Source organism: Lichenostomus cassidix, chromosome 2 (assembly GCF_008360975.1).
Source record: "Lichenostomus cassidix isolate B80296 chromosome 2, HeHo_3.0, whole genome shotgun sequence".
Taxonomy (NCBI): Eukaryota; Metazoa; Chordata; class Aves; order Passeriformes; family Meliphagidae; genus Lichenostomus; species Lichenostomus cassidix.
In genome coordinates, this window is record NC_139482.1 from 95,708,181 (window position 1) to 95,734,688 (window position 26,508).

Genomic DNA, 26,508 nt, shown 5'->3' on the forward strand with positions numbered 1-26,508 from the left:
CTGCCCCTCTCCAGAGACCTTAAGACTCTTCACACTAACTTTGTCAGTTATTTGTCTTAATGTAGCATCCACCTGCTGCCCAGAAAATGATCGGAATTGGTGCAGTGGAATTTTTCTCTCAGCTTCGCTCCGATGTGGATCTAAACTTGCAGGCCATAATTGATGGGATTGTGGATGGACTGTTTTTTCTTCCTTCTGAACTTCCTTCTAGTTCATTATCAGTATGTTACCAAGCTCAGTCTCAGCCGTCATTAGATCAACCAGGTAAATTGCATGTTTTGAACTGTAATTTATATTAAATTAAATGAAAAGGCCTTGAGAAGCTGCTGTTTTCAGGCACAGTAGGCAAATTATTCCTGAGAGATCAGTGAAGTGTGTGGTAATCAGATTCTGCCAGAGACAGTGTGACCTTAGCTAAATCACCTGGTGGCATTCCTGTAATGGAATTCCCTATCCATTTCCTCAGTGTATAATGTCTGTTTTCTATAATGTACAAAGAGCATGACACAACTTCCAAGGACAGCTTTATGGCAGCAGGTGTAGCAACTTCGAATAAATCTGTAATTTAGCCAGTCTGCTTTGCTGCTGTTTTTTGTATAGTAGGCTTTAGCTTGGAAAGCAATTGAAATCTTACAAGAAAAAAAGGAAAGAAAAAAGTAGTAGATCCTAGTACAAAGATTTTTTAAAACTACAGTAGCTGTATGCGCTATCTACTTAGTATTGGATAAGCATTTGTCATAGAAAAATGCATAAACATTCTTTAAAATGTCACATTATATGTGAAGTGCTATTGCTTGCATCTGTTATCTACCTCATAATCTCTCTGTTAAAATGATTCATAGTGCCTCTTAGGTGTAGTCTAACCCATGTGGTTCTCCTCTTCTGCCTTAAAAATTTTAAAACAGAATTTGGAGGAGAAAATTACATATCACAGAAGTCCTTACTTCGTCCTCCTGGTTATTGTGGGAAAGACACTGCTGTTACACAGTACACATTGTAGTAATGACCACACCTCTGTCACTCATTCTGTGAATAAAAGTAATTTTTGGTGATTTCTGCAGACTCTCTAATGCTTGGAGTTTTAGTTCACTAGAACTATATGGTGCCTATTTGTTTTCCTTCCTGGGCCCATATAGGGGCAGATTATTACTTAATCTTTCTACTGTGTGGGGAAGAATAATCTTTTACGTGTGTATTCTTAAATTATATCTTTCTGAAACTAATTGAAGTTACTTATGCAGTAAATTGTGTCATCACACATCTCAGTATGTGTGGATGGAATAATCGTAATGCTTGCCAAAAGGAGGGTTTTACTTTTTTTCTGTTTTAACTTCAGTTATTGGGGAAAATTGTAAAATAGTAACCTGGCATTATCTAGTTTGATCCTTTGAACCAAATATTATGGTCTGGAGAGATAGCTTTTGGTCTTAACATTTCTTGTGTATATTTTAATACAGTTTGCATTTGAATGACATGTAGCAATACACGTATTATATACAAGAGGGCAACTTTTCAGGTGACCTAAAAAGACAGCAGTTTTGGTAGGAAAAGGTTTTAAGTAATTAAAAAGTTAATTTTATTAGTGCATAGATTAAAGGAAAACCTTTTATTTGACTGCCAGTTCTCCATCAGGCAATACATTTGGTGTAATTGTTTTTGCTATTGTTTGTATGGTATGCGAGCTAGTGTAAGAAAATGGGAAAAAAGTGCCCTATACAGTTGCAGAATATGATTATAAAAATAAACATTGATGTGCTCTCTTTACTCCATTTTTCTTATCATGAGACTGTTTTAACCTATTAAGGAAACTGATTTAACACGCAAGGGCAAAAGGGAGGTAGTTAAGGAAAAGCATGGAAATAAACAGAAGTTTTCTTTTTTGTGTGTGTCCATTTTTTAAACTTAACCTTTTTTTTATTTTAGTTCCGCCTCAAGAGGAATTATTCACTGGATATTTTTGTCCAAGTAGAAGTCATCTGCCGCAGTTAGAAATACCTCCCAAAAGAACAGTTGGTATGTGTAGTTATAAAAGAATATGTTAATTACAGAAAGAGCTTAGAGTTGTAATTTAGATGGAATTCCATTACAAATGGGGATAGCAAAATTGTCTCTCCTTTTTCCTGTTGTCATTCTGTGAGATCTAACACCACAGAAGCTACAATTATAACGCTAATAAAAATGACATTCATCTTTATAGATATTTCCCTTTTCTAGTAAATAGTGTAGCTGTTTGGAATATCTAAAATATGTTAAAAAGTGCTGCAATTTTAAAAATTATTTAAATTGCCAGTGTTTTTCAGATGATCTGTGTTTCATAATCAGAAGTGGCTTAAAGGTTTAGGTATCTTGTATATCAACAAAACTTAGTCTGAATACCTTTCTACTTTTAGAAAACTGGTTTAGGTGCTTTTGGAATTTTTGCCTTGTATTTGAGTAAAAACCAGTGTTATGCTTTGATTTTTTTTTTTTGTCAAATGATGGGAAGTGTTTCAGTGACAGGCAAAGATCAATAATATTTTGGCAAGTCTTTCCTTTAGTAGCAGTTCACAGGAGAGTGTCATAATTAAAATACAGTGTGGTGCTGAGATCTAGATTTTAAAATATGACTGCAGTTACCGTAAGTAAATCACCAGTTGAGTTTTTTAGTAGTGTATCAGCTATCTTAGGAGTTGCACAATAATTGTTACAAACTTCTAAGTTAAAAACAGCTTTGAAGATATTTTAATGAAAAAATTATTATGTGTCATAATTTCGTAAGAGCAATAATTTCTACTGCCTAAAGAGTAAAAGCATGAGGTCAGTTTTCATTTTTAGAGACCATGCTAATGGATAAAATATTCTTTAGTTGCAGATCAAAATTATAATTTAATTGAAAGCATGATGTGTGATTGAGTATTTTTACGCTAATGCTGTGTTTGTTATTTGCCAAAGCTTTCTTCATTAAACATATTTCATTTGGATTTGACTTGATCTTAGTTGTGTTTTGGAATTGCTGAAAACTCGCATTAGAAGCACTTGAGCTTGTGCAAGTATATATTTACTAAAAGATATTTCTGTATAAGATAGTATTTTCATAACTTTTTGTCTTTGCCTTGGATGTATACAATATAATATTTCTATAAAATATATTCCAAAACATCTGCTCTGTTTTTTTGCAGTGAAATGCTTGAAATTTTCCACATTTCCTTGGCTAACTCTGACTTCAACAGATAGACACGTTCTTTCATCAAATGAAAGGTGCAGTAATAGAAACATTACAATTTCCTTGTAGTTTTTATTTTTCAGAAATAGTGGCTGTAAATTTTTGTCCTTCTACATCATAAGGCTGTTCCTGTAAATATCCTAATGAACTAATTTTTCATAAATGGTCATAAAAGCTGTGCTGAAGTTGGGCAGTGCCACTCCATTTTATGTGTTTAAATCAGACTATGTTTGGGTTTTTGTGCATGACACTTCAGTCTGTTTTTTAAATTTCTTAAGTGGATCAAAGATTTTATTCAGCTAATAATAGAACAAGCTGGAATAAAGTCATTATTTACCTCCATGACCAGTTGGTAGGAAAATCCATACTTTCAGTAGTTGCTTAACTAAGTTTAGGCCAGTAATTTTAGGTACAAGGCCATATCCAGCCATTGAGTCATTCCAACTATCTTTCTGCAGTATTTTTTTTTCCTTTAATTTAGAAAAAGAGTGTTTGAAATGCCCCAAGGAAAAGTTCTGTCATTGGGATTCCTTATGAGTTGACACAGAGCTGCGATAGATTTCTAGCATAGGTTTTTTTGTGTGTGTTTGTTTTTTCCTTTTGAAAGATCTCTGAAGCTGGAGAACCTCTTTAATATTTAATTTCCTTTATGCTTGAGTATAGAAAAAGAACACATTTATAAGACTGGACACATTTGATTTTTTACAGTGGTTTCAAAAACAGTGGTTTGTGAAACAATTAAAAAAATTGAAGTAGACCATCGTAAAGATCCTTATTATTTACTAATATGCATCTTAGAGAATAGCTAGTAAATTTCTCCCTTTATGGAATTTCCCACATATGTAATTCAGGGGCTTTTAAGTTATACATGAACTTTAGTAACAAGAGAAACTTTCTTACTGGTATGAGTAATATTACTTGCCATATACCACAAAGATAATCATTAGCTTCAGAGGGAATTTCCATTAGTTCTTTTAATTTCAAATTCAAATTCTTTTAATTTCAAAATCAATAAAGTTATTTCTCTTTTTGGAACCTAATTTTACATGTGGGAATTGAGTTTGTTCTTTATTGTATATAGGATTCGCATAGCTAAGGAATAATTCAACCCAGAAAATGGTATGACAATAGAATTACAGAGGTTCTTTTCTTTAGATTCCTCAGTGTTGTGATTATAACTTTCTTGTAAAGACTTGTTCAGGCTAATAATTTCTGGTTGGTTTTCTTTTCTTCTGAATACATATTTAAATATGAACTTTTAGCTCTTTGAGAAGTAACAACCAAAGTTTAATTTGGAGTACATGTGAGCTTCTTCAGGATGTGATTATGCAAGATTTTCCTGCAGAGATCTTCCTTCAAAGGCCAAAGATTGTACAGGCAAGAATTCACATAAAGTTTTTATTGTGCTGTGGTATAAGTTGTGCCAAGGATGAACTGATGCAAATGATACAATTTGTTTCTAAACAAAATAGTTACAGAGCAGTATCTTTATGCTAATGCTATGTGTAAAGGAAAGGGGACATTGGCTATATATTGTGGTTTTAAAGTTTTTTGGTTGCAATAATGTATATTGCTAATCAGTAATGAAGTGTGTACTGAAGTAATACTTTGTTTCTTCTGGATAAGATAAATTTGTGTCCCTGTTGTATGTAGAACCTCTAATGGGTTCCCGTAGTGAAAGAAGTGACTTCACTGGAAATAAAATGTGAAACTTGGATTTTTCCTTAGGCTTGATAGTCTTGCATTCAGTAAGAAAACAGTAGTTGAGCCTATTTATTCTTTGCTGTGGTTTTGAAAAACACTTGGGAACATTTATTAACTATGTTTAGTGCAAGACTCTAGCTGGCATGCTTGTTCATGAAGGTGATGAATGTTCAGGTCTCAGGGTTGGTGGTTTTGTCTTTGCAGAGCCTTTTGTCTCTGCTAAATCTGGCTTTTGGAGGAGATGGGAGACACCGGTTGGCTTTGCAGGCTGTGTTGTGCTTGCAACAGCTCTGCATCTTCTTGAGAAGTAGGCTTAACTTCCATAGAGATCCAAGTTTTTCTTCCTCAGAGCAAGGTAGGAATTTTTAAGTATTTGAGATACTGTTGTTTTTACTGCAGTTAAGATTGTCTAAAATGATTTCAGAAAAAATCCAAAACCAGAACCTTATAGCAAATGTGATCTTGTGAAACTGTTTTGCTAAGGGAATAGTGTTGAGTACTATTAATATTAATTAAAAAATGTTGAGTACTTGCATTGTTTAAAATACTTACTCAGTTTTAGTTTCCTGTGGTTCCCCCATTCATTAACTTTTCCCAGTATCCAATTGTTTCTATGTCAGCAGGAGAGGGATTTTTAACTAAAACTAAATTAAATCTGTAAAATAAAAGTGGGCAGAGTTTCAGAAAAGTTTTCAAGCTATTAGTACTTAACAATGTAGTTACTAATTTCATGAGCTATATGAACTTTCTTTCTTTTTATGCTGATGGCTAAAAATAGTTTAATCATTGTTTTGAAGTTTGCAGTCATTAGGGCTGCTTCGCAATGTTCTCAGTGCTTAAAAGTTGTAGCTTTAATGGTGTAGATTAATTATAATGATTTTTTTGTTTCCATTTTGTCACGTGAATTGAATCAACTTTGTTTCCGTAAATTTGTATAGTGTAGTTCTCTTCATAAGATTGCCACTATATTTGGTGTTTTAATAAATGATATTGGCTGCTAATTCAGTTTTAACATCAACAAGTCAAATAGCCTTTCCCAGACACTATGTTTCTATTTTTAAAACTCAAGATTTATGATTCAACTGGAATCTTCAGTAGTTTTTGCCTTGGAATTGGGTTTCAAAACTCTGCTACTTGCCAGTGATAAGTTTTTCTAGATCATCAGTATTTACCTTAGTTACTGTTACTGTTCACCATATAGTATTTTTCAGAGTAATGGATTCCACTAAAGGAAAATATTTGCTTTGTCTTACATAAAGGCACAGCTTCCCAGAATTCATCTATATCTTACTGTCAAGAAGCAAGAGGTGCTCCTTGTTCTCACAATCCATCACCTGGAAGTAGCAGCCCTCGGCCCTCTGTAATTGGACGGACAGTTCAGCGTCCTAGAGGAGATGGTCAAGATTGGGATGCAGTATCTTCTAGGTGAATGAAACAGGAAATAACACTTCAATTCAAAACATATTAATATAGGATTATATGATTAGCTTCTTGTCAGTGTGTGGGCTAATGCAAAGGTTTTGGTAACTTGTGAAAATTCAAACCATGTTCATGAATTAAACCATTCTTAAAGGGGTCTTTAGAATACATAAAATCATTGACATATTTTGTACTCAACCACCATTTTAAACAAAATCTCTTTGTATCAATTGTTATTGCTCTTGCATGCACAGAAAAGCATTTATTCAGTCTATTGCTGAAAAGTCAGGGATTTTTCTTTTTTTCAGCAGATGACCTCATAAATTCTTTTAAGTGGAATGGCCATCCTGTAGGTAACAGTATACAATATTGTCAAACATGCTATGTTGCATAAAGATTTCTATTGAAGTCTTTAAAATTTGTTGTTAAATGTGACAACAAATTTCAGTTCTATAACGTCTAAAAATTTGACAACATCTTATATGAAATTATGAATTGTCTGTATACCCTCAAAATGTAGAAGTTTTTGTGCATGGTTTTGTTGCTCATCTTGACACAGCAGACTTAAAGCTGCTGTTCAAGTACTGATGTCTCCTAGTATATGGGATTTTAAAAGTCCTTGTAAATCCTTACTGTGTGCTTGTTGGTAGTTCTTTTGAGTCTCTGTGATGTATGGGCTTAGAGATGGAATAAATCTCAGGTATCCAAATAGACTGTGATGAGAATAGCTCAATTGTAAATACATCTTGACAGTCATTGTATTAAAAAGTTGTTTTTACTCAAGTCTGATATATTAATTTTTTATCACGTAACTAATATGGCTCTGTTAATGAATTCCAGGCTTTATGCCTTCTAGGACCTGGCCATTTTCCCAAGCTGAACAGTTAATGGTTTAATAGCAGCTGGTGTATATTGTGCAAGAGAGAGCGATGGCCTGGCTGTCAGTCTAGAAATGAAAGCTGCATAAGAATAACTACCAGTCAGGGCAGTGATGAGATGTCTAGAAACCAGGGAGTGCTAATAGTGTGATAATTATGAGCTGTTTGTGCCTGCACACTTTTATCTTGCATCCTGTCTGCTGCAGTAGACCTGCTCACTGCCCATGGATCTCATTTCTTACAAAGATATGATTTAGCCCAGAGGTAGCATAAAGAACATCATGGTGTGGAATAGAAGATATGATAGAGAGGAAATGACAGCAGTGTTGCTCCAACATTGCTGATTTTGATAAGGAAGAGCTGCTTTTAGTGAATCTTGTCGTTTTCAACATAATTGTAATGTGAATTTGTTTATTGCTATTCTATATGTAACTCTTCTTTTTCCTTGTTCTTTAATCTTGAGACTCTTCAATCTATCTGTTTGTCTGTTTCAAATTCTGCCTGGAAACTTAACCTTTCCTCTTCTGAATTGTTTTTATGATTGATACCTCTCCTTCCTTTCCCTCTGGTAAGTGCAGCCAAGCCCCACTACATATTGTGAACTCTTCTATTTTGCTTGTAGTTTTCTATTGACCTCTTAATCAGCTGGCATTTAACTTCTTACAGACGTCTTTTACATTTAATTAGACAATAGAATGTAACACAGTCATGCCACAATTCAGTTTCTTCAGCTTGTTTAATAAATAAAAGGGAGCCAAACAAAACCAGTTGTAAGTCATACAGGTTTTTAAAGCAAATCAAGATTGCTAAAAGTTGTGTGAGATGAGAAAACTTAAAAAATATGTTCTGAGTTTTTTTTAATTATAATGCTGACAGTGGAATTAGATTATTGTTAAAAACAGTTGAAAAATAATACAGTTATGAACTATAGATTGCTCATAATACATGAACTATATATAATCTATAATAATATATTCATATATCATGTATAAACATTTAATAATTAAAAATATGTCCATAAGTTAATTGCACTGTGTGTATTTTGTAACATATACTCAATTACTCTTAAGGCTTTCTTGGACAAGGGAGTATTTTCTGTTTTACCGTGGACAAGGTAGTCCTAAGGAATAAACATAGCGCATGCTTCTTAATTTTCCTTCAAAGGATTCTTGTGGCTACCTATATAGAATGGTTTGAATATAGTAAGTATCATTCAGGCTGAAATTTGATTTAGTAAGTGGTCTTGTTTCATGCAACTAGATTTTGTTCATCCAAAAAAAAGTTTCAAATCAACTGGTATTTCTCATGTAATATTGAATTCACTGCATGTGCATTTCTTCCAGTACATAGTGCTAAGTGATTTTGAAGATGACATTAGGCATTTACTTGTGATGCTTCTATTTCTGACATTTAAAAAAACAACCAAACAACATCCTCCTCTTCCTGCAACACTGATGGATAGCAGAGAAAGATTGGGATGGAAGGCAGGATATGCTTAAGGCAGGCAGACATGAAAATACTTAATGCTATTTTTAAGATTTGTACATAAGTATTTTCTCTTTGCAAGAGTTTGCTTTGTTTCCTTTTTTTTCCTTTTTAATTTATTTTATTTTATTTTTGTTTGCTTGTTATTTTAAGTGGAAACAGTACTCAAGCAAATGCAAACTCCAGAATCTCTCTGCATTCCCCGTTTGATGTAGGACATATTGACCTACCAGATACTGAAAATGAGGACACTTTAGAATTACAGATGAAGCAGCTTAGCCTTCCTCAGTTCTGTGTTTCTGTCTTGGAAAACGCAATACCTCTTCTAAGAACAGGTGAGAAAATTTCGTGTTAAGTATTTAACTTATGTGGCTTTCCCATCCTTAAAACAAACCTCTTAAGAAGTTGGTGTTATGAGATGCATACCTTAAATAAATAAGGCACATATGATTGCTGATATACTGTGGCTAGGTGCAACAGGCCTTTTCTGGGGACTTTGTTCAGGTCACAAAGCTTAAATCTTCTGATTGGTTTCCAGAGCTGCTTCTGTTGTTTTAAGTACTTTTTACTGACAGCAGCAAGAAGTGAGTGTGTGGGGAAAAAATGGTGTGGCAGGATAACATGTCATTCAGGATGATATAAAAATAACCACTCTTAACCACAGGTGTTCTGATCTCTTTGAGCATAGTTTTCCTCCTGTTCAAGAAATAATAAACAAAAATTCTGGTGAAAGGCTTGTTTATATTCTTACAAATGCAGTAACAAATGGTTTAAGAAACATAAGTAAAGGTGGTCTAATTGCAGTTATGATCTTTCTTTTAATTTGTAGAGGTTCTAAATTGCAAAGTCCTTCTGGAGGACAATCTCTGCTCCTAGGTTGTCTAAAATAATACTTATTTTTAAAACATAATGTAATTCAAAACAGGTATTGGAAAATGTGATAAGGTTTTCAAATACAGGAGTGGGATATGTGCATCTCTCTGTGACTAGGATACTAAAAGTTAGAGGCTTCAACTTGTAAAAATTTTATGAAATATGTATGAAAATTATTCAGTTCGCTCTTTTTTTGTTATAAACTAACTAAAATGAATTAAAGTTTTGTTTTTCCCTTTCAGAATAGTGATATTTAAATATTAATTAGTCACAAGCACATTCATTACTTCTAGCATCTTTTATTTATAATGTAAAACTGCAGAAAATGTATTTTCTGTCTTTTCCATTTCTGGCGCCTGTCACTTCAAATGTGCAGAGTTAAAAGACAGTTTTTCTACTTTTCAAGATTCTTTCTTTATGTCTTATCATAGGCCTAAAATAATTTCACTTTTGGGTAAAGTTGATCTATCTTTGTTTATCTTCCCCTCAGGTGTTTTATACTTTTTAAACTCTACTAGGTGATATTTCTTCATTCTTCCACTGTGCAGTAATGAGACACAGATTGTAAGGAAACTAATATTTTTATCCTGTTCTTGTTGATCTGAAAGCCTGTGATCTGAAGGCACACTGTGAGACAGTGTGATATTGTGAGACAGTGACACACAGTTTCTCATGTGGTGATATTTTGAGTTGTTATCTTCACTAAAATAAACAGGAATTTTTATAAATGTTATTATCAGCCTATATGGTATAGTGTAGATTTTATTCTAGATGTTTAAATTACTTGGTAAAGGAAAAACAGTAAGCTTATTGTAAAATTTGCTGCCTTTTATTTTCCAGTGTAATGTGTATTTTAGTTAAGCTTAAATTCTGTTCCTTGTGGAGATGTTCATTGGAATTTTTCTTCTTTTGTGCAGACCTGCCTTTGAGTGAAGTCATTGCAGAAATCAGTAGCGATGTGGGTTTTTTTGGTTTGGTAGGGTTTTTTGTTTTTTTTTTTTTTGTTAAAATGGAGAAATTTCTTAAGTCAAATTGGCAATGTTTTGCCTAAAATAAATGGAAAACAGCACTTCTGTGAGACAGGTAAAAGCAAGCTTTCAAAAAGGCCTTGTGCCATTCTCTGTCATATGCTCACCCAAAGCAGATCACTCAAACTGCAAATTGCACAAGCTGTGGTCATTTTCACTATGTATCTAGTCACATACACAGATTTAAATTTTTTCCTCAAGTATGTCAATAAGGCTTCTGCAGTGTGTAAAATTTGCAAGAGATAGAAAACATGACAGAGGAATTAATGTTTAAATATAATGAACAAGTAGAGCTTTATCTTTTTTAAACATTTTGTTTTGAGGATTTTGAAGGATGCAGAATTTTTATCTTTGTTAAAAAATACTTTGAGAATTCAGTTATGTTGAGTGAAATCCATCTATGATTTTAAATAGAAACATACCATCAACAAGTAACTAAGCCAACAGTTGCACTACATTGAATATTTAAGGGAAATTGTCACCGTATGGTTCCTTAGGATGTCAGACAGTTTTGGCATCCTCAGTTGTGTGAGGTGGAAAATATTTGGTCTGGCTCCAGATATTCTGCCTTGTTCTTCACGAAACCTGCTATCTCCTGTGTTTTCTCATTATCTGGGGACACTAGGAGGAGGTTTATATTTGTAGTAAATGTAGGCTGTACATTTCTAAGCTCAGGCCAAGTTTCTTTGTGGCCACATATTCAAGCTTAAAATTGCACAAAGGATAAAATTCCCTAATAGACCAGATTAGCCTTGTTATTAAGAGACATTCTGAAGAAGAAATGAAAATGAATAAATATTAGCCTAAAAGCAAAGGGGAAACTGTTATGGAGAACTGTACAAGTAGATAACATGGGTATTTGTCTGCTTATCTTTCAAAAGATCGCAAACAAAATAATCTCTGAAGAAAGGCTCTCCTATATCAAAATTGCAGATTAATGGATTAGGTAATATATACAGAAGATTTGTAACACAGCTGTCTGGATGGAGGAAATTAGTGACTTCATTATGAACTTTAAAAATGTTCAGTAAACAGATTTACAGCTGTAGTTCAGTTCATTACTATTTTCTTAAATAATTTTACTACAGGTTTTAAGGAATTGCAGATATTTTCCAGGTACACAATTGCTTTAATCTGTCATGATTTTGGCTGGTTGTTGTCTTCTTGTGATTCAGACCTATTAGTGGTTGAAGACAGTTAGCTTTAGTTTTGTAGAAGCATATAGGAAAATTCAAATACCAGAATTTAATATTTGGACTAATCTCTTGTTTACAATAGTGTCTTCTGAACATCAAAATACAGTATTTTGTTTGTCTTTGAATTTATCCTGTCATTTGTGTTCGTAGGTAGTAGGAGAGTGACAATGGAAGTTCTTGAATTGCTTATTGAAGACATGTTCCTTATTGGTGATGCTATTTCTGAAAATGTTTGGGAAGATGACAGCCTTTTTGCATTGGAATTGGTAAGGTTTTTCAGCCTTTGATCAGCCATATTGGTCTCCTTTTGTAAGCTTCTGACATTTTCTGCAGTGATTCATATATCTAAGCTTCTGCTGAGCTGTGCTTTTGAAATTTTTAAGTGGTTTATTACTAGTTCTATTGATGACACAGTTTTTTAAAATAAAAGTTATTTTCCCAGACAGTACTTGGAGTTTCAGCTCAAGAAACTAAGCAGCCATTTAGAGAACCACCTGTGGGGAAGGGGAACTGAAGGAAAAGCACTGACTACAAATGTTGGGGACCAATTTGATGTAAATAACAACTTTCCTGTTCTTTACTCGTTATAAACTGTCTGTTTAAAATTAGGGAGATAACTGTTCAGATCCAAGACTGGAATTCTAAGATACATACATGCTATCCATTTCCTACACAGGAACTATAGGTCCTAAATTTCAGATATCCTTAAAAGTGTTGCTTAGCTGGGAATGAAAGGGGAGGCCTTTTTGGCCCAGCAGATATTCAGAGCATTAAGATGCTGTTGACCAAACAATTTAAATGGCTGAGTACAGTTGAAAGTTGTTATATGCATGAATTTTAAATTAGTGAACAGATAAAATAATTAGTAACAGATAAAATAATTATGGCTGACTTGCTTTTTTGAAGATAAGTGAAAGCTGAAGGATCAGCTAGCTTGGCTCAGGCATATAACAAACATACCAGGCCTGCAGACTGAAACTTGTCTAAAGACTTGAATTAAATGTAGTCTTAGATACACCTGACTTGAGATAGAATTTGTGAAAATACCACTGAATATGAAACAATAACAGTGTTAATTATTGTTAATAATAACAATATTAATTAATTAAAATATCTCTGTAGGCTTCCCTATTCTCTATTTTACAAATGTTATCATTTTTATTATTTATAACATCTATTAACAAATGAAATCTGTTTCTTTGAATTTGGTCTACTGATCTCTGAAAATATATTATAATTGATCAACATCGCATCAGTGCTGAAGATTCTTTGCAGAAAATTTGATCTCAGAAGCTTAATATCTCTTTGTCTACTTGTTTGATGATCTGAATCAGTATATTTCATTGCCTATAAATCTATCAAACTGCAGGAGAATATATCATATGTATACCATACTGATTATTACTAGTAGGATGATGTTTGTTTCCAGGCTACTAACAAACAAGCCTCTGCAAATAAGGTGGGTAATGGTATACAATTATATTGATTATTTTAAAAAATGGGACAGGAAATAAAACATCTTTGCTGTTTCCTTTGAGAATCAATAGGGATAAAAAGCTCTTTGATGTTTGCAAAGTTATTGTGAATTGGTTTGGGAAGGGTTTTTGATTTTTCAATTTTAAAGTAAAGCTTTATTAGCAGGTTCAAACCAGGTCTTAATATTTCCTTATTAAAGCTGAACTTCAAAATAGTTAAAATTTCAGAAGTTCAAAAGTGCAGTGAGCAGAAATTAAGGGGGTGTGGGGACAGAGAAAAGAGGGAGAGGGAAGGGGAGAGAGCAGCCAGTAATGGGTAGTTACTGAGCAAAGTATTCAGAACTACAAGTGAAAGTAGACTTAGGTCTAGGACTAATGGATAGATAGGAAATACAGTGCTGTGTGTTTTGTACCATTAATGCAGTTTTAGATTATTTGGCATAATGATACTGCAGGTGCTGTATAAACTGTAAATATACAGTGATGTTTAGATTTTTTCTAATTACTGGATTTCTGATTTTGTTTTCAGAAAGACAAATTGCTTCTGGTCTTGGGTTTGCTTGGAGAAACTATATTATATCACAAAAGCAATATAAGTGCAGAACAGCCCAAGGTGATGCTGGAGCATCACAGAATGGCATTTATTAGCATTTCACTCTTCACTGTAAGATTGCTGCAAGTGCTTCTCCCTGTAGAAAAGGTATGTCATGTCACTAATAATAAGTGATTGTCTCTTGGTTTTGCATTTTAAGGGAGCAGAAAGGGATACCTTCCTCAGGGATTAATACTGAGAAAATAGCAACTTGGACAGAGAAATTAATCTGATTTGCTTTGGGTGATGTATGATCACAGATGGCAACTTTGTCCATTCTTCAGTTACCAGTGTATTCTGCAGATTTCAAATCTTAAAAAAACCACTTTTAATATAGTTTTTAAATGAGTTTTTGAATTTCAGTGTTCTTTTCCTTCCTGTAGTGGTTTTTTTTCTGATACGATGTATGGTTTGAAAAGCTCTGCTGCCCCCTGCTTGTTTATAGTATGTATACAAATAAGACTAGAACTACATAACATGTAAAATCGTCACTCTTAATCTGATGGAATGTAGTAATCAATTAAGTTTCATAAATTGGAGTGATTTTAATTTTTCTTTGCTTCCAGTGCTCTCCAAAAGAAATTCTATTGTAGCTCTTGTGGTTGGGTTCTTTTGTTTCTTTAGGGTGGAGGGGTTCTTTTGTTTATTTCAGATGGCAAGGTCTGATGAAGTTTTTGTGTGATGGAAAAGTGTTAGATGTTTAAACCTGAAAGGGTTTAAATTTTTTGGACCAGTTTTTAATGGAATGTAGCTTTTCTTACACATTATTCAATTGGAGTAGAAGATTGATTTTCAGTTACAGGATTTTTGTCACAAATATTAAGTCTGGTACCTGAAAATAAGTTTAGACATATTAATCTAATGAATTTTTGTAATTTTTGTCTTTTATGTTCTCGTATACCTAATATGAAGTTTCCATTCTGTGTATAACAGGAGTTGGAACAAATTTACTGTATTTGAGGTCAAAATTTTAGTTGACGGAATGTACACTTGCAGTTAAAAATAAAATGAAAAACCCAAACCAACAGGAGAAATCCCAGTGCTTAGTTTGCATTATGACCATTTGGAATTGTAGACAGCTTTTTATTAAATACAGAAGTAATTGTGATCTGTGTATTCTCTGCCATCTCGTGGTCAGACAGTAAATTGACTCTAGCCAACTGTGTTTGTGTTGTGCCTGCATCATACACAACTTTGGTGACTAGTTACAGGTCTGATATTAGGAGTGACATCTAATTAGCTATCACCTTTAATGAAGAAAAAATAATACTTCATATAGAACTCATTTAATGAAATGTGTTTCTCTAACTTCTAAGCAGCAGCAGTAGTGATTGTACTTGTTGAATGATTGCAAATGCTATTGTTGGTTTTACTGTATTTTCAGGCTGTTATTCTGACAGTTGTTTTCTTTTTCAAAGGCCAGTAAAGTTACACAAAAGAGTTTGCTGAATGCTTTATTCCTTCTCTCACTGGATATGTCCTTCTCCTTGGAATACCCAAGCATTCATGAATCTATTGCAGCCTATCTGGAGCAGATGAGTACTGAGAACTACAATATTTATAAACAAGTTTCAGAAGCTGCATATTCAATTGAATGCACTTGTAGCTTTATGGCTGAAGTTCATAAGGAGGTGTGAAACTTTATTATATAAAATATTTCCTGTAGATGAAGTTCTTTCCTCACTTCTTTTACTCTGTGGTAAAAATTATAGTGTAGCATAACTGAGGAAGATCCCTAAGTATGAGTATTCTGTAGGATGCAAGGTGTAGTTAATTTATATTTGTTTTCATTAATGGTAGTCATGATGTTTGCAAAAAATCTTGTCTGAAGTGAAAACCAAGGCAGATTAGAAGTGGGCACAGGACCTTTTATGGGCAAAGAAGGAAGGAGCTGCAAATATTCTATTATATAAATATTTACATGTATATAAATAGATATCTTTATATATAATACACATTTATATATTTACATAATACCCTATTTATTTTATATTTCTTTAAATATATAGTGTGGGTGTATGTATGTTGTCCAGGAGTTAGATATATTGTTAGAAAATTGTAAATCATATGTACTGTGGCAGTTGCAGCTTTAATAAACAATTACTTCTAGACTGGCTGAGATTTTTGTTCCACTTTGTTATGAACACAACTGCTTTATTAGTTAAGAGATTCTAGCACAATAGTGAAATATTCTTCTCTATTATCCAAAGGGATAAGCAATTTTGCAAAATACTTGTTCCATTAATACTAATATAAATGAATAAAATACAGCAATATAAATGTAGTGCTGTCTTCAATCAGAGTTAATCTATCCTTTGTCTAGGCAGGTTCTGAACTTAATAGAAGCAATACTTTGCTCATAAAATGCTGTTTACAATGAAGTTAACTCCATCAAATTTAAATGGATCATGTTTAATGTATTTGGTAACCAAATATGATGGAGACATAAGTACTTAAGGAAAAAAAATATCCAACTAGTGATGTGTTAAAAGTTTAATAGTTATATCTTTTATTATGCTCTTCTCACATAAAATGCATATTGATTAAAAAATAATAATTTGAATAGAGTTACAGTGTTCATGCTGTGTAATTTTAGACATACATTATTCCCGCTGACTTTAGTAGAAGTTTATTTGGATTCAGCAGCTGAAGGGCTTTCAGCTCCCAGGAATAGGTTCTAAATTTGTTTTGGTTGGAATGTATTGAATTAGTTAATTATAAACTTCTCTATGGAAAGCTGAACTAAAACCTACTTAATATTCAATTATGATAAATTCTGAAAGATTATTCAATAGCGTTCAATACTATTAATTTTACTAAGTTTGCTAGTTTTATTCTTTCTCTTCATTTTACTTCACAGGGTGACAAGAATCTTTCTGAATTAGTAGAATTGGCAGATCAGGCCTTGAGTAGTCTACCTTTCCACCTACACTTTCCCTTGCTTCAGGAATGCATTCACATATGCTCAAATATGTGAGTACATTACTACTTAAAAATCTTCTTGAGAAAATATAATCCTTTTTTTTTTAATGGATAAAGTTTCTCAAATAGAAAAATCAACTTTTTTAATCCCTGTATGAGCAATTGTTTTCTTTTAGCCATTGAATGGTCTCTTGTAACTGTTTTGGGCCATTTTGTAGTGGATTTCTTGAAAACTGAATTTCACTTGCTAAAACGTTAATGCTGGTATTCTGTGTACAAGCTTTTATGATTTTTTTAATGTAAAGTTGTTATGTGATTTACAAGGAAAAGTCTTGAAAATTCTGACTTGTCTTTCAGACTTCTTTTAAATCCTTTGTCCTGAGTATATTTGTATAACTTACTTTTATTTTACTTTCAGAAATCCTAAAGGACTTTATTGCAGATTCTTTCTATTACAATATGGCATTTCATTCATTAAAAAGCAAATTTTTATTCTTTTTAGATTTTTCCATGTCTTTAGTTAGAGGATAAATTACCTTGCGGTGTCTTAAAAAGTTTTTTTCTTGAACAACCAAAATTTATACTGACTGAGAACTTGACTTTAGGATTTTTTTTCAAAGGAGACTGTATTTTAGAGCTGTCCAGTAAGTGTTTAAATTATGAAATGTCAAAACATTTTTCAGTGTTTCATTGCTTTTAGAATGAATTATTGTTGTATTGCTGTTTCAGGCAACAGGAAATTCACTTCCATTTTTTAACTAGCATCAATTAACTTTGTGATAGTGAGATGGATTTTTACGTGTATAATGACAAAATTCCAGAAGCACAGGGTTTTTTTTAATGATCATATATATGATCTAAGGTGTCTACTGAAGCTCAATAGAATTTTATGTTTTCAGATGAACATAAATGTCAGGCTCTTAATTTTGAAGAGAGAATTTTGAAAAACTATGGTCTTTGATTACCTATATGTTTAAAAGAATAAACATATACAAACACAAAGATTGATAATGTTATTTTGGCAAATATGTTGTGATCTCTGAACTGTTTTCTATTTTTCAGAATGTCTACCATTTCAGGAAATATTTTTCAGAGATTGTCCTGAAATTTAACGAGAAAATTTCTGTAGACATTTTTAGGTACTGTAAAATAAATTAATAAACTAACTATTTTTCATTTTCAGTTGGAAGTCTGCCGAGGCCAGCTCATTGCTTCAGGCAGAGGGTCAGAAGTTGTTTCTCCATCTATTGTCTCATCCTTTGTTGAATATAAAAGCTGAAGCCTATCACTGCTGTTTGGAAGTGGTTAAGGTTTGAATTAATGCTTACTTAACGCTCTTGATGTTGCACTCAATAATGCATATTATATGATTTAATTATTAAAAGCATTTTTAATGCAAATTTGGTTTCCCATGTTATATGCTGAAAAATCAGCATGGGCCTGGCCTTGCATTTTGCTATTACATTCTTGGTATTAAATTTACTTCGTTAGGTTAAACTTCAGGTACTGCACTTAAAAGTGATATGTAAAGAACATATAAATCCTTTTATGTACTCCTTCTATTGTTGTTTCTTGGTTTGTTTTCTTTGGGGGTTTTTCCCTTTTTTTGAGGGGGAATGGTGACGGGTTTTTTTATATGGATGTTTTGTCACAGCCTTAGTTTTTGTAATGATAGCCCAAGGGATAAAGAACTTCCTAAAAGTGTGGCTGTACTCTGTGCTGGGAATGCCAATTTATTGAGTCATTTGAGGTATTCAATAATATTGGCTCACCAAAAAAAATAATTTTTTTAGTTTGATATAATACTTGATTGAAATTTTTATTTTCTATTATGGATATAATCTGTACTTAGTGTACTTGTAGCACAATTCAGTAATGTACAAATATGCTGGAGCTAGTCTCTCTGAAAAAAAGACTGTCTTCACTGAATGACACTTATCTGTTTTTGTGAGATTTTTACCAGCCTGTTTTATTTTAATGCAATATCAAACAACATACACAAGTTTTCTAATTTATTTTCACAATTACTCAAAATAAAACCAGAATTATTTTCCATTTCTTAGTCCTGTGTAGTAATGGGAGTTTTTAGTCAGTGATTCAAACAGACTGTGTTTCTTCCAGTGCTGTCATGTTTAGCTTTCAGAATTAGTCTTCCAAAGTACATGGAGAAAGTCTTTTACTGCATGACAACTCCAGGCTGTCTGTAAAACAAGATGTAGTAGTGGAGACTGTCTTGCATTTTGAAACTAACTGACTTTATTTTTACTGAAGGAATGTTTAGGTATTCATAATGTTACGAAGCCTGTGTCTTCAGTCTGCCAGGGAGTACATTTTCTTCTACACCCTAAAGTGTTATATGAAATCTGTACATTTGGCCTTCAGGAAGATAAGAATGAGGTACAGTGTTTACTAACTGCATTTATAAGTTCATGTGCGTGCAGAGTAGGTGTTGATATTCTCCATAGTAGTCTAATGCTTACCTGAAGCTTTGACTAAATATGGTTTCTTGCATACAGAAAAGCTATACAAATAGTAAGGTTGTAGTAAATGGAAAGATTTTTTTTTTTTTTTTGCAATGAATTCAGAGACAAAGATTATGTGCATAGGATGCTATTAACTGTCATAAAGACCAATGAAAATTGAAATGGGATTTGATTTTTACTTTTTTTCCTGTAATATATTCAGCCCTAGTAAAATGTGCATATCATGGAAAAGTATGTATGGTGCTTTACATTTATGGGAAATACGAACTTTCAAGTCTCAAGTCTTTGTAAAAGTGTGGTAATCTCTGAAATGGTTGAGGAACAAAAAAACACTTGATATCTGCAAGTCTTTGCTATAAAATTGTATTTCATCACCACAAACATCTGTGTTTAAATATAGTTACCTGAGTATTATAGAAGTGTTTTATAATAACGTATTGGATATGTTATTAAAAAAGACTGACAGTTTTCTTTATTAATGGCTGTATAACTGCTGCTTAAGTTTTCATCAATCATCAGTTTAATCTTTCAGGCATGTGACAATGAGAAAAAAATTGAGAAGAACCTTGTATTTCAAGGTTAGGATTGATATTTGCCAAATGATTTTATAAAGCAAGTCTTTCTCTAAAGATAGACTAGAGTGATATTATTACAGGCTGTCTTTGTTGCCTGTGGTGAGAGGATTTTTAGGTCTGGCATAAAATGCAGGTTTTAGCTGCTAAAGATAGGTGTTTTTACACTATATAAGGAAGAGTTAATTCTGATAACCTGGGCTTTTTTCCTCTGTTCCCATTGCAGTAATAACTTTAGCTTGTAAATACTCTAATACTGTGAATTGTGTAGATTTTATACTGGATACATGAATGCAGTGTAACTGCTGTGTCATATAGCTTTTTTGGTTTTGATGGAGAGCTTCAGCTGAATTATTATACAGTTTGAAGTATTTGGTAGCCTTCTTAGTTGGACTGTTTGCCTCAGGAAAGTGAAATGGCCCCATAACAGACTTTAAATCTCTTGTCTTCCTGTATCTTCAGAAGCATATCATAGAATGGGGATAAAATGCCCCAGAAAGGCAAGGTCAGGAAAGAAATGGAATTTCTTTTACCTGCAGGATAGAGGGACCAATAGATGTAGAAGTTTAAGTAACGATTTATTCTGTTTCAGAACAGACAAACCAGAGTTCTAAGGGGAAAAAGATTGAGTGCTGTTTAGGTAGAACTGTTTGTGTGTTTTCTCTTGGAGGCTTGTCTCACAACGTAATAATTAGTGTAACTGACAATTTAAAAGTGGCATTGTGCAGTAACAATATTTTGTCTTTGAGATGTTTTTGTATAACCATTACAACATTGACAAACTGACTTAGACACATCAGTGGTCGCATTACTGGTTTGGTTTTTTTTGTTGAGCAGGTGAACTCTACAGCCAAGGCCATTCTGATACATCTGTTGCAAGGACAGTTAATGATGGAAGTATTGACTTGGAACAAGTTTATTGAGGCCCTCTGTCCTGTCATTCCTGTTTTACAGGTACTTCTAAGTGCTTTAGTCTGAATTTGATGTATTAAATCATGTATATCAGGTTAAATAACAGAAGTAGCAGATGGAAAATAGATTAACAGTAGTATACCTACAGACTTCTTTTATCAGATGTCAAATGGAGAAATGTTTTATAGGGATCCTGATATCTGTAGAAATTAGTACATTGAATTTGTAGACAAATTTTAGCCTGGTACTACTTGAGTATGAAATTTGAAATGTTGCAGTACAAATAAGCCAGTACTGACTGAAGCTTGAATAATTTGTAGATATAAGTGAATAATGCAAGTACAGATTAAAGCATTCATGCTTTTCTTAAAATTAGTTAGGAATTACTAAAATGTTCCCTATGTCTTAAATGTGAAAACTGTTGCTCCTCTGTGATAAAAGTTTTCTGATCAAATACACACTCAAAAAATAGCAATCAGGGTAAGCTGTATTTTTAGATATTTAGATATTTGTTTTTTGGTGGTTTTGCTTCCAATATTATAGAAGTATCCCTAAGGCCTTAGTCTTCATATTTCCAGCGATGTGCAAATTTAATTGTCATTATTTTTACTCTCAGCTTGATCTAAAGGGAACTTCTGCCTTTCGCAGTTGGATTTTCAGCCTAATTGCTTCATCTGAATTCTTTACTGTTTTTCTACTAGTAGTTGAGATTTTATTTTTGTGGTCTCACCATAGTCTTCCAGATTAGATATTTTGCTGCATTTGCCTAGTGTCTGTTTTTTGTCTTATTTCTCTCTTAGCTAATAAATTCAAGTACACATTTTGTCTTCATTTTCTCCAAAAATATCACTCTTGATAATTATACCAACTTACTTGTTTCCCTGCTATGTGTTCATTAATTGCCTGCACCTCAGTATTGCCAAAAATTGAAAAAGCGTCTTATATAACTTAACTCCGTATGCAAACTGCACAATAATGAAGGCAAAAATGGGGAGAAATTGCAAATAAGATGGGCCATGGAATAGATGGTTCAGACATAAAACTGTGCAGAGAAAATACACTGAGAGCTTGAAAGTGGTGGGAGAAGGATTATTTCAGAGCTTTCTCAACCAGTAACTGTAGCTTTTTTGTGTTACCTGCATATATGTCTTACATACGATTGACATTCAAGATTAAATAGGTGGGAATTTAATATAAGCTGTAGGCTAAACATGTGAGAAATATGTGTGAGTAGAATTTACCTCTGTTCTGTAGCCTGTAGTGGCTTTGTATGTACAATAGATACCTAAGTAGAGCATACCAGAGATCTGTGTTTACCTGATGCGTATAAAATGCATTGTACTTTGCTCATTTAACATGTTTGCAGTATCATTACGTGACATAACTGATTCCCTTTAGTCTGTTGGTGTGCGAAAATGCTTTGGTGAAGATCTGAAAAGAGGTAGAATTTAATGTTTGGAAATGATATTCTTGTATGGAATAAATTTTATTTATTGAAATGGGAACTGGCCTTACAGAGCTGCATCTTGTTAAAAGATTGAAGGGTGAGGTGAAGCTTTGTGTCAAAGTACCTCCTGGCCATGTAAATAAGTCTTTATTTTTATCTGTATTCAGAATCATTTATTAATCTTCAAAATTATTTTCACAGAGGAATATTAATCTGCGAATTTGAATGTTTTCTTAAAAATTAAGAGTGTTTTCAATTTTTTTTATGTTGCTCCTTCCCTACCCTTCCTTAGCCCCTAAAAAGGGAATTACCTTGTCAAATTTACTAAGCTAGTGAGCAGATTTTTATAATTTTGGAAATTTTTGCTTGTTGTTTGTCTTAGGGTTATGCTGACACTAAAGATACCTTAGGTAAATGCATTCTCTCTTTGAGTGAAACAACCTCTGACAAAGGAGAGGGCATTATCCCAGGAACTCCCAGACTACAGGCTGCTCTGCGCCTTCTCTTCTCAAAAAAGCAGCTGTAAGTAATGCTCTGTAGTGTTTCAGCGCATCCTCTAATGTTGGTGACAACAGTGTCTTCTTCTAAGTGTTATGCTGTGTGTTGATTTGAAAAGCTGATTAGTCAATACCGAGTTGGGTATTTCCACCCCATATTAATTCTATAAACTAATTAATTTCTAACTATGCAGCTAAAATCTTCCAGTATGAGGGCTTTATGTATTTATTTTAAGTATTGTTCTAGGGTTCGTTCTGTAGCACCTAAACATTTAGCATTCCATCTGCTGAATGAAGAAGGGGCAAACCTGAAACGCCCACGCCTGGATGGTAACGTGCTTTCCAGCATTTCAAACTTATTTATTATAGACAGAGCTATGGAGCTAAAATTGGATGATAAAATGAAGTCAATAATTAAGGTGAGTAAACTCTTTTGTGTGATTGATCAGCTTTTTACCTGTTCAGTCTCTGAAGTTACCACTTTCAGAAGGTTGTAATATTTCATACAAGTTACCTTGCTTCATAAAAAGGAATCTGTTGATGTATTCTTTCTGTGTGAACTGAAACAGTAATTTTTATGCTACCATTTGCAGCACTAAGAAAAAAATCCTTCCTTTTTTTTTTCTTTTTTTTTCTTCTCTGCAGAAGAGATTTGAGTGCAGACAGTACAGGCCTGTTCTGTTTATAACAATTTCATTCTGCATGGATAGAGTCTGATTTTTTCTCACATAATTTTTTCCCCACAAAATCAATTTTACTGAAACAGGCACAAATAATTTTTAATATGAAATATTTTAAAACAGATTGCAAACTTATATCTGTGTTTACTTAATATTTGCTACTGTTGCAAAGTGTAAAACAAATCATGGGTGTATGACTCATGGGAAAAGTCTCTATTTTTTTTCTTTTTTTCCGTCTCTCTTCCATTCTTCTTTCTTCCTTCCCCTCAATACTTTCAGATTAACAATATGATGAGCAAATACTAAGATGCTTGACCCTATTGGCATTAAAAGTCACTTTACAGACTTAAAAGCGTGTTCTAGCATTTCTGTATAGTGGTAAACTTTCTGTAGTCCTACCTAAATTAAGCATTATTTGTTACAAGTCTGCAGCTGTGGTGCACTAGAAACTATTTGCTTTTTATATTCCACAGGCATTATTAGATATTTGTTGCAAAAAGATTATAACCTAATCCATCCCTATTACATGTGTGTGGGAGCTAATCAAATACATTCTAATAAGGAAGTAAGATATTTTTATTTTCTACTTCCTGTTATGAAATTTGTCTGGTTACCTTGTTTCATGATAGCATACTGAATGCAGTTCTAATCTTGTTTTACTTTCAGGCAGAAACTGTTGAAAAGCTGTATGATATCTTGACTTCTGATACTGTTGACCTAGTTTTACGGAAGTCTGCAGCTGAGCAGCTGGTTGTCATTTTAGAAGGTAAAATACTTCAGAAAATTTGTATTCATGTGCTGGTCATTCATGAGCTTGAAATTTTGCTAGGTTGTCTGTATGCTTGTGCTAAGGGTAATCTTTGTAATTTTTGTTTTATGAATTTTGGTAAAAAGGAGAAGCAACTGAATTACAATGCAAGTAAGCAATCTTCCATAGAAAAGTATTTCACTTGGTCTAGGATCATAGCTGTAGAGTTTCAAACCTTGATGTACTCAAACTGATTCAATGATGTTTTCTTCAAGGAATTTAAATTCTAATGATAGAACATAAGTTCTTCACCATGGGAAGGTGAAATCTTAGATAATAAAAATATTGTCAAAAAATTACCACAAAAATGAGGAAATGTATCTACTTTGTCTCATAAAATGCATTTAGTTATGGCTGCAAAAGTACTCAGATGTTTCAAAATTGAAACAAAGCATAGGATGAAAACATGAAGGAAACAATGCAGCTTTATCAGGACAAATTTCATATGAAGGTTCACTTTTTAGTAATTAAAAAAAACCAAACAAACCATCCCTACCAATTCAAATGAGATACATTTTATTGTTGTTGAATGTTCTTAAGCCAGATACTCTGAAGGTGGTTTCAGTGGAAAATACTTTCATGGTGATTCAGTAAATACCATTTTCAATTCCATATTAAATTGTTAAAGTCTTTTAAAATATCACAAGTGAAATCCTCATTTGACTAAAATTGAGGTGCATTGGATTTACTGTGATTCTTGAACATAAAATTTTTAATGGAAAAATATGTAAGATATTTAAGAATCTGTTCAAAAGGCTACTGTAGTCAGATAAAAATACTTTGAGGAGGCCTGCTTTGAGGAAGAGTTTGTGATCTTACAAGAATATATTTAATGTTAAATTTGTGCAGAACCAGTCATTCTTACTATCTTTTGCTTTTCTTACAGATACCAAAATGCATGACATTGTGAAAAAGTTGGGTGTCGTAGAAAAGACACTGGCTTACCTTAATGAGTGTGTCCATGTGGATGGCAAGGTAAAAGTGTTGTTACAGATTCTTCTGCAAGCATTGCACAGCACAACAGTAGTAGCTTCTGCTTTTTTCTGCACTTACAGCGCTAGTCTTTGTGCATTAATGCTGCACTGAATGCAAGTGTTTAATAACAATTATTATTGCAGTATACATTTTTGTTCTGCTTTTGATAATGCTAAGATTCTTTTAATGAGAGAAGATTGGTTTATCTAGTTATGAGAAGAGTTAGCCAGCGAACTGTGAATGGTGAGGTTCTGGAATGTACCAGAACTTCCCTGAAAGCTTTCTCAGTAGAGACCAAAAAAAATTATAATGACCTTAAAAAAAAGAAAAGTGTTAAGTATAATAGTCTCTAAACTGTAATTAAAAAATGTGATGTAATTGTATGACATGTTACTGTATATGTGTCAGATTGAATTTCATGTATAAATAATTTTCTGACCAATAGAAGATCACCAGGGAGAATTTTTTGTTGTAGGTGATGGAGCTCTCCGTTTTTTTAATATGACTAATCCAATGCTTGATTTTTTGTGGAATTCATTCTTTTTAATCATTTCATGCAGGCATATTTGGGCTGTAAGGTGCTCAACATAACTTCAGTGGATAATTTTTTTTTTGGCTTTCTTGGATAGTATGGTTATCGCATCCCAGCAGTCCAAACCTTGAATTAATTTAAGAAACCATGAGAATTTTTATGTAGCAATGACTTCTTTCCCAAAAATGTCATCACAAGAGAAAAGAACTGCTTGATACTTAGTGGAATTCCCTTTTTTTTGTCAAACTAATGAAAATTGCATTTTTCTTCAGTAATGGTAATTTTTTTTTCCCAGATTATCAGTATCCAAGATTATTTTATATCTGTAGCATTAAGCAATGTCTTGTCCAGTTTATGATAGCTTGTATAGAAGTACTTCAGTACACCACTCCAATACAGTTGAAGAAATTGGAGTATTGGGTTCCTCAGGTTTTTCACTGTGTTTTTGGTTTTTTCTTTTTAATGTCAGTGTTTTAGTATCTTACCTTTCTTGGAGAGAGAAAGTAATGCAACTGTTGTTTTGGTTTGGGTAGTCAGTAAATATTGCTCAAAAATACAAAAGGACAAGCATGGAAAAAATATTGCCCTAAGCATATCCTTCATAGTCAAGTGAGAGTCTAGGATGAACTTTAAAATAATATTTTTAGCCCTTTATAAAGTTTATTTTAATCCAGGAAGAGCTCAGGCAACAGCTCTCTAAGGCCTGTGACATTAGGACACTATCCTGAGGGAATGTAGTCCAGATTCTTGGTTCTCCCCTTGAATGATTTTATTACATCAAAATCAATAGCAAAGAAAAACAAAATCTTACATGTTCTTATAAAAGTG

At 33.0% G+C, this 26,508-nt stretch overlaps 1 protein-coding gene across 4 annotated transcripts in view; it reads left to right on the top strand.

Annotated features, from left to right (window-relative positions):
• The window catches only part of RTTN (rotatin), a 78,466-nt gene that overhangs the window by 2,016 nt on the left and 49,942 nt on the right, over positions 1-26,508 (top strand). For 3 of the 4 annotated variants that reach the window (XM_085052455.1, XM_085052457.1, XM_085052456.1), the window contains exons 1-13: positions 6,169-6,331; positions 8,904-9,023; positions 11,936-12,051; positions 13,790-13,960; positions 15,271-15,483; positions 16,713-16,825; positions 17,958-18,084; positions 19,046-19,171; positions 20,667-20,783; positions 22,571-22,710; positions 22,933-23,104; positions 24,032-24,131; positions 25,060-25,148. In XM_085052455.1, the coding sequence (XP_084908581.1) occupies positions 6,301-6,331; positions 8,904-9,023; positions 11,936-12,051; positions 13,790-13,960; positions 15,271-15,483; positions 16,713-16,825; positions 17,958-18,084; positions 19,046-19,171; positions 20,667-20,783; positions 22,571-22,710; positions 22,933-23,104; positions 24,032-24,131; positions 25,060-25,148 (1,635 nt within the window). In that variant the 5' untranslated portion in view covers positions 6,169-6,300. Of the gene's footprint in view, positions 1-65; positions 265-1,923; positions 2,014-3,158; positions 3,238-4,464; positions 4,580-5,110; positions 5,262-6,165; positions 6,332-8,841; positions 9,024-11,935; positions 12,052-13,789; positions 13,961-15,270; positions 15,484-16,712; positions 16,826-17,957; positions 18,085-19,045; positions 19,172-20,666; positions 20,784-22,570; positions 22,711-22,932; positions 23,105-24,031; positions 24,132-25,059; positions 25,149-26,508 lie in introns of those variants that run through there. The other variant, XM_085052458.1, reaches the window with a different exon arrangement.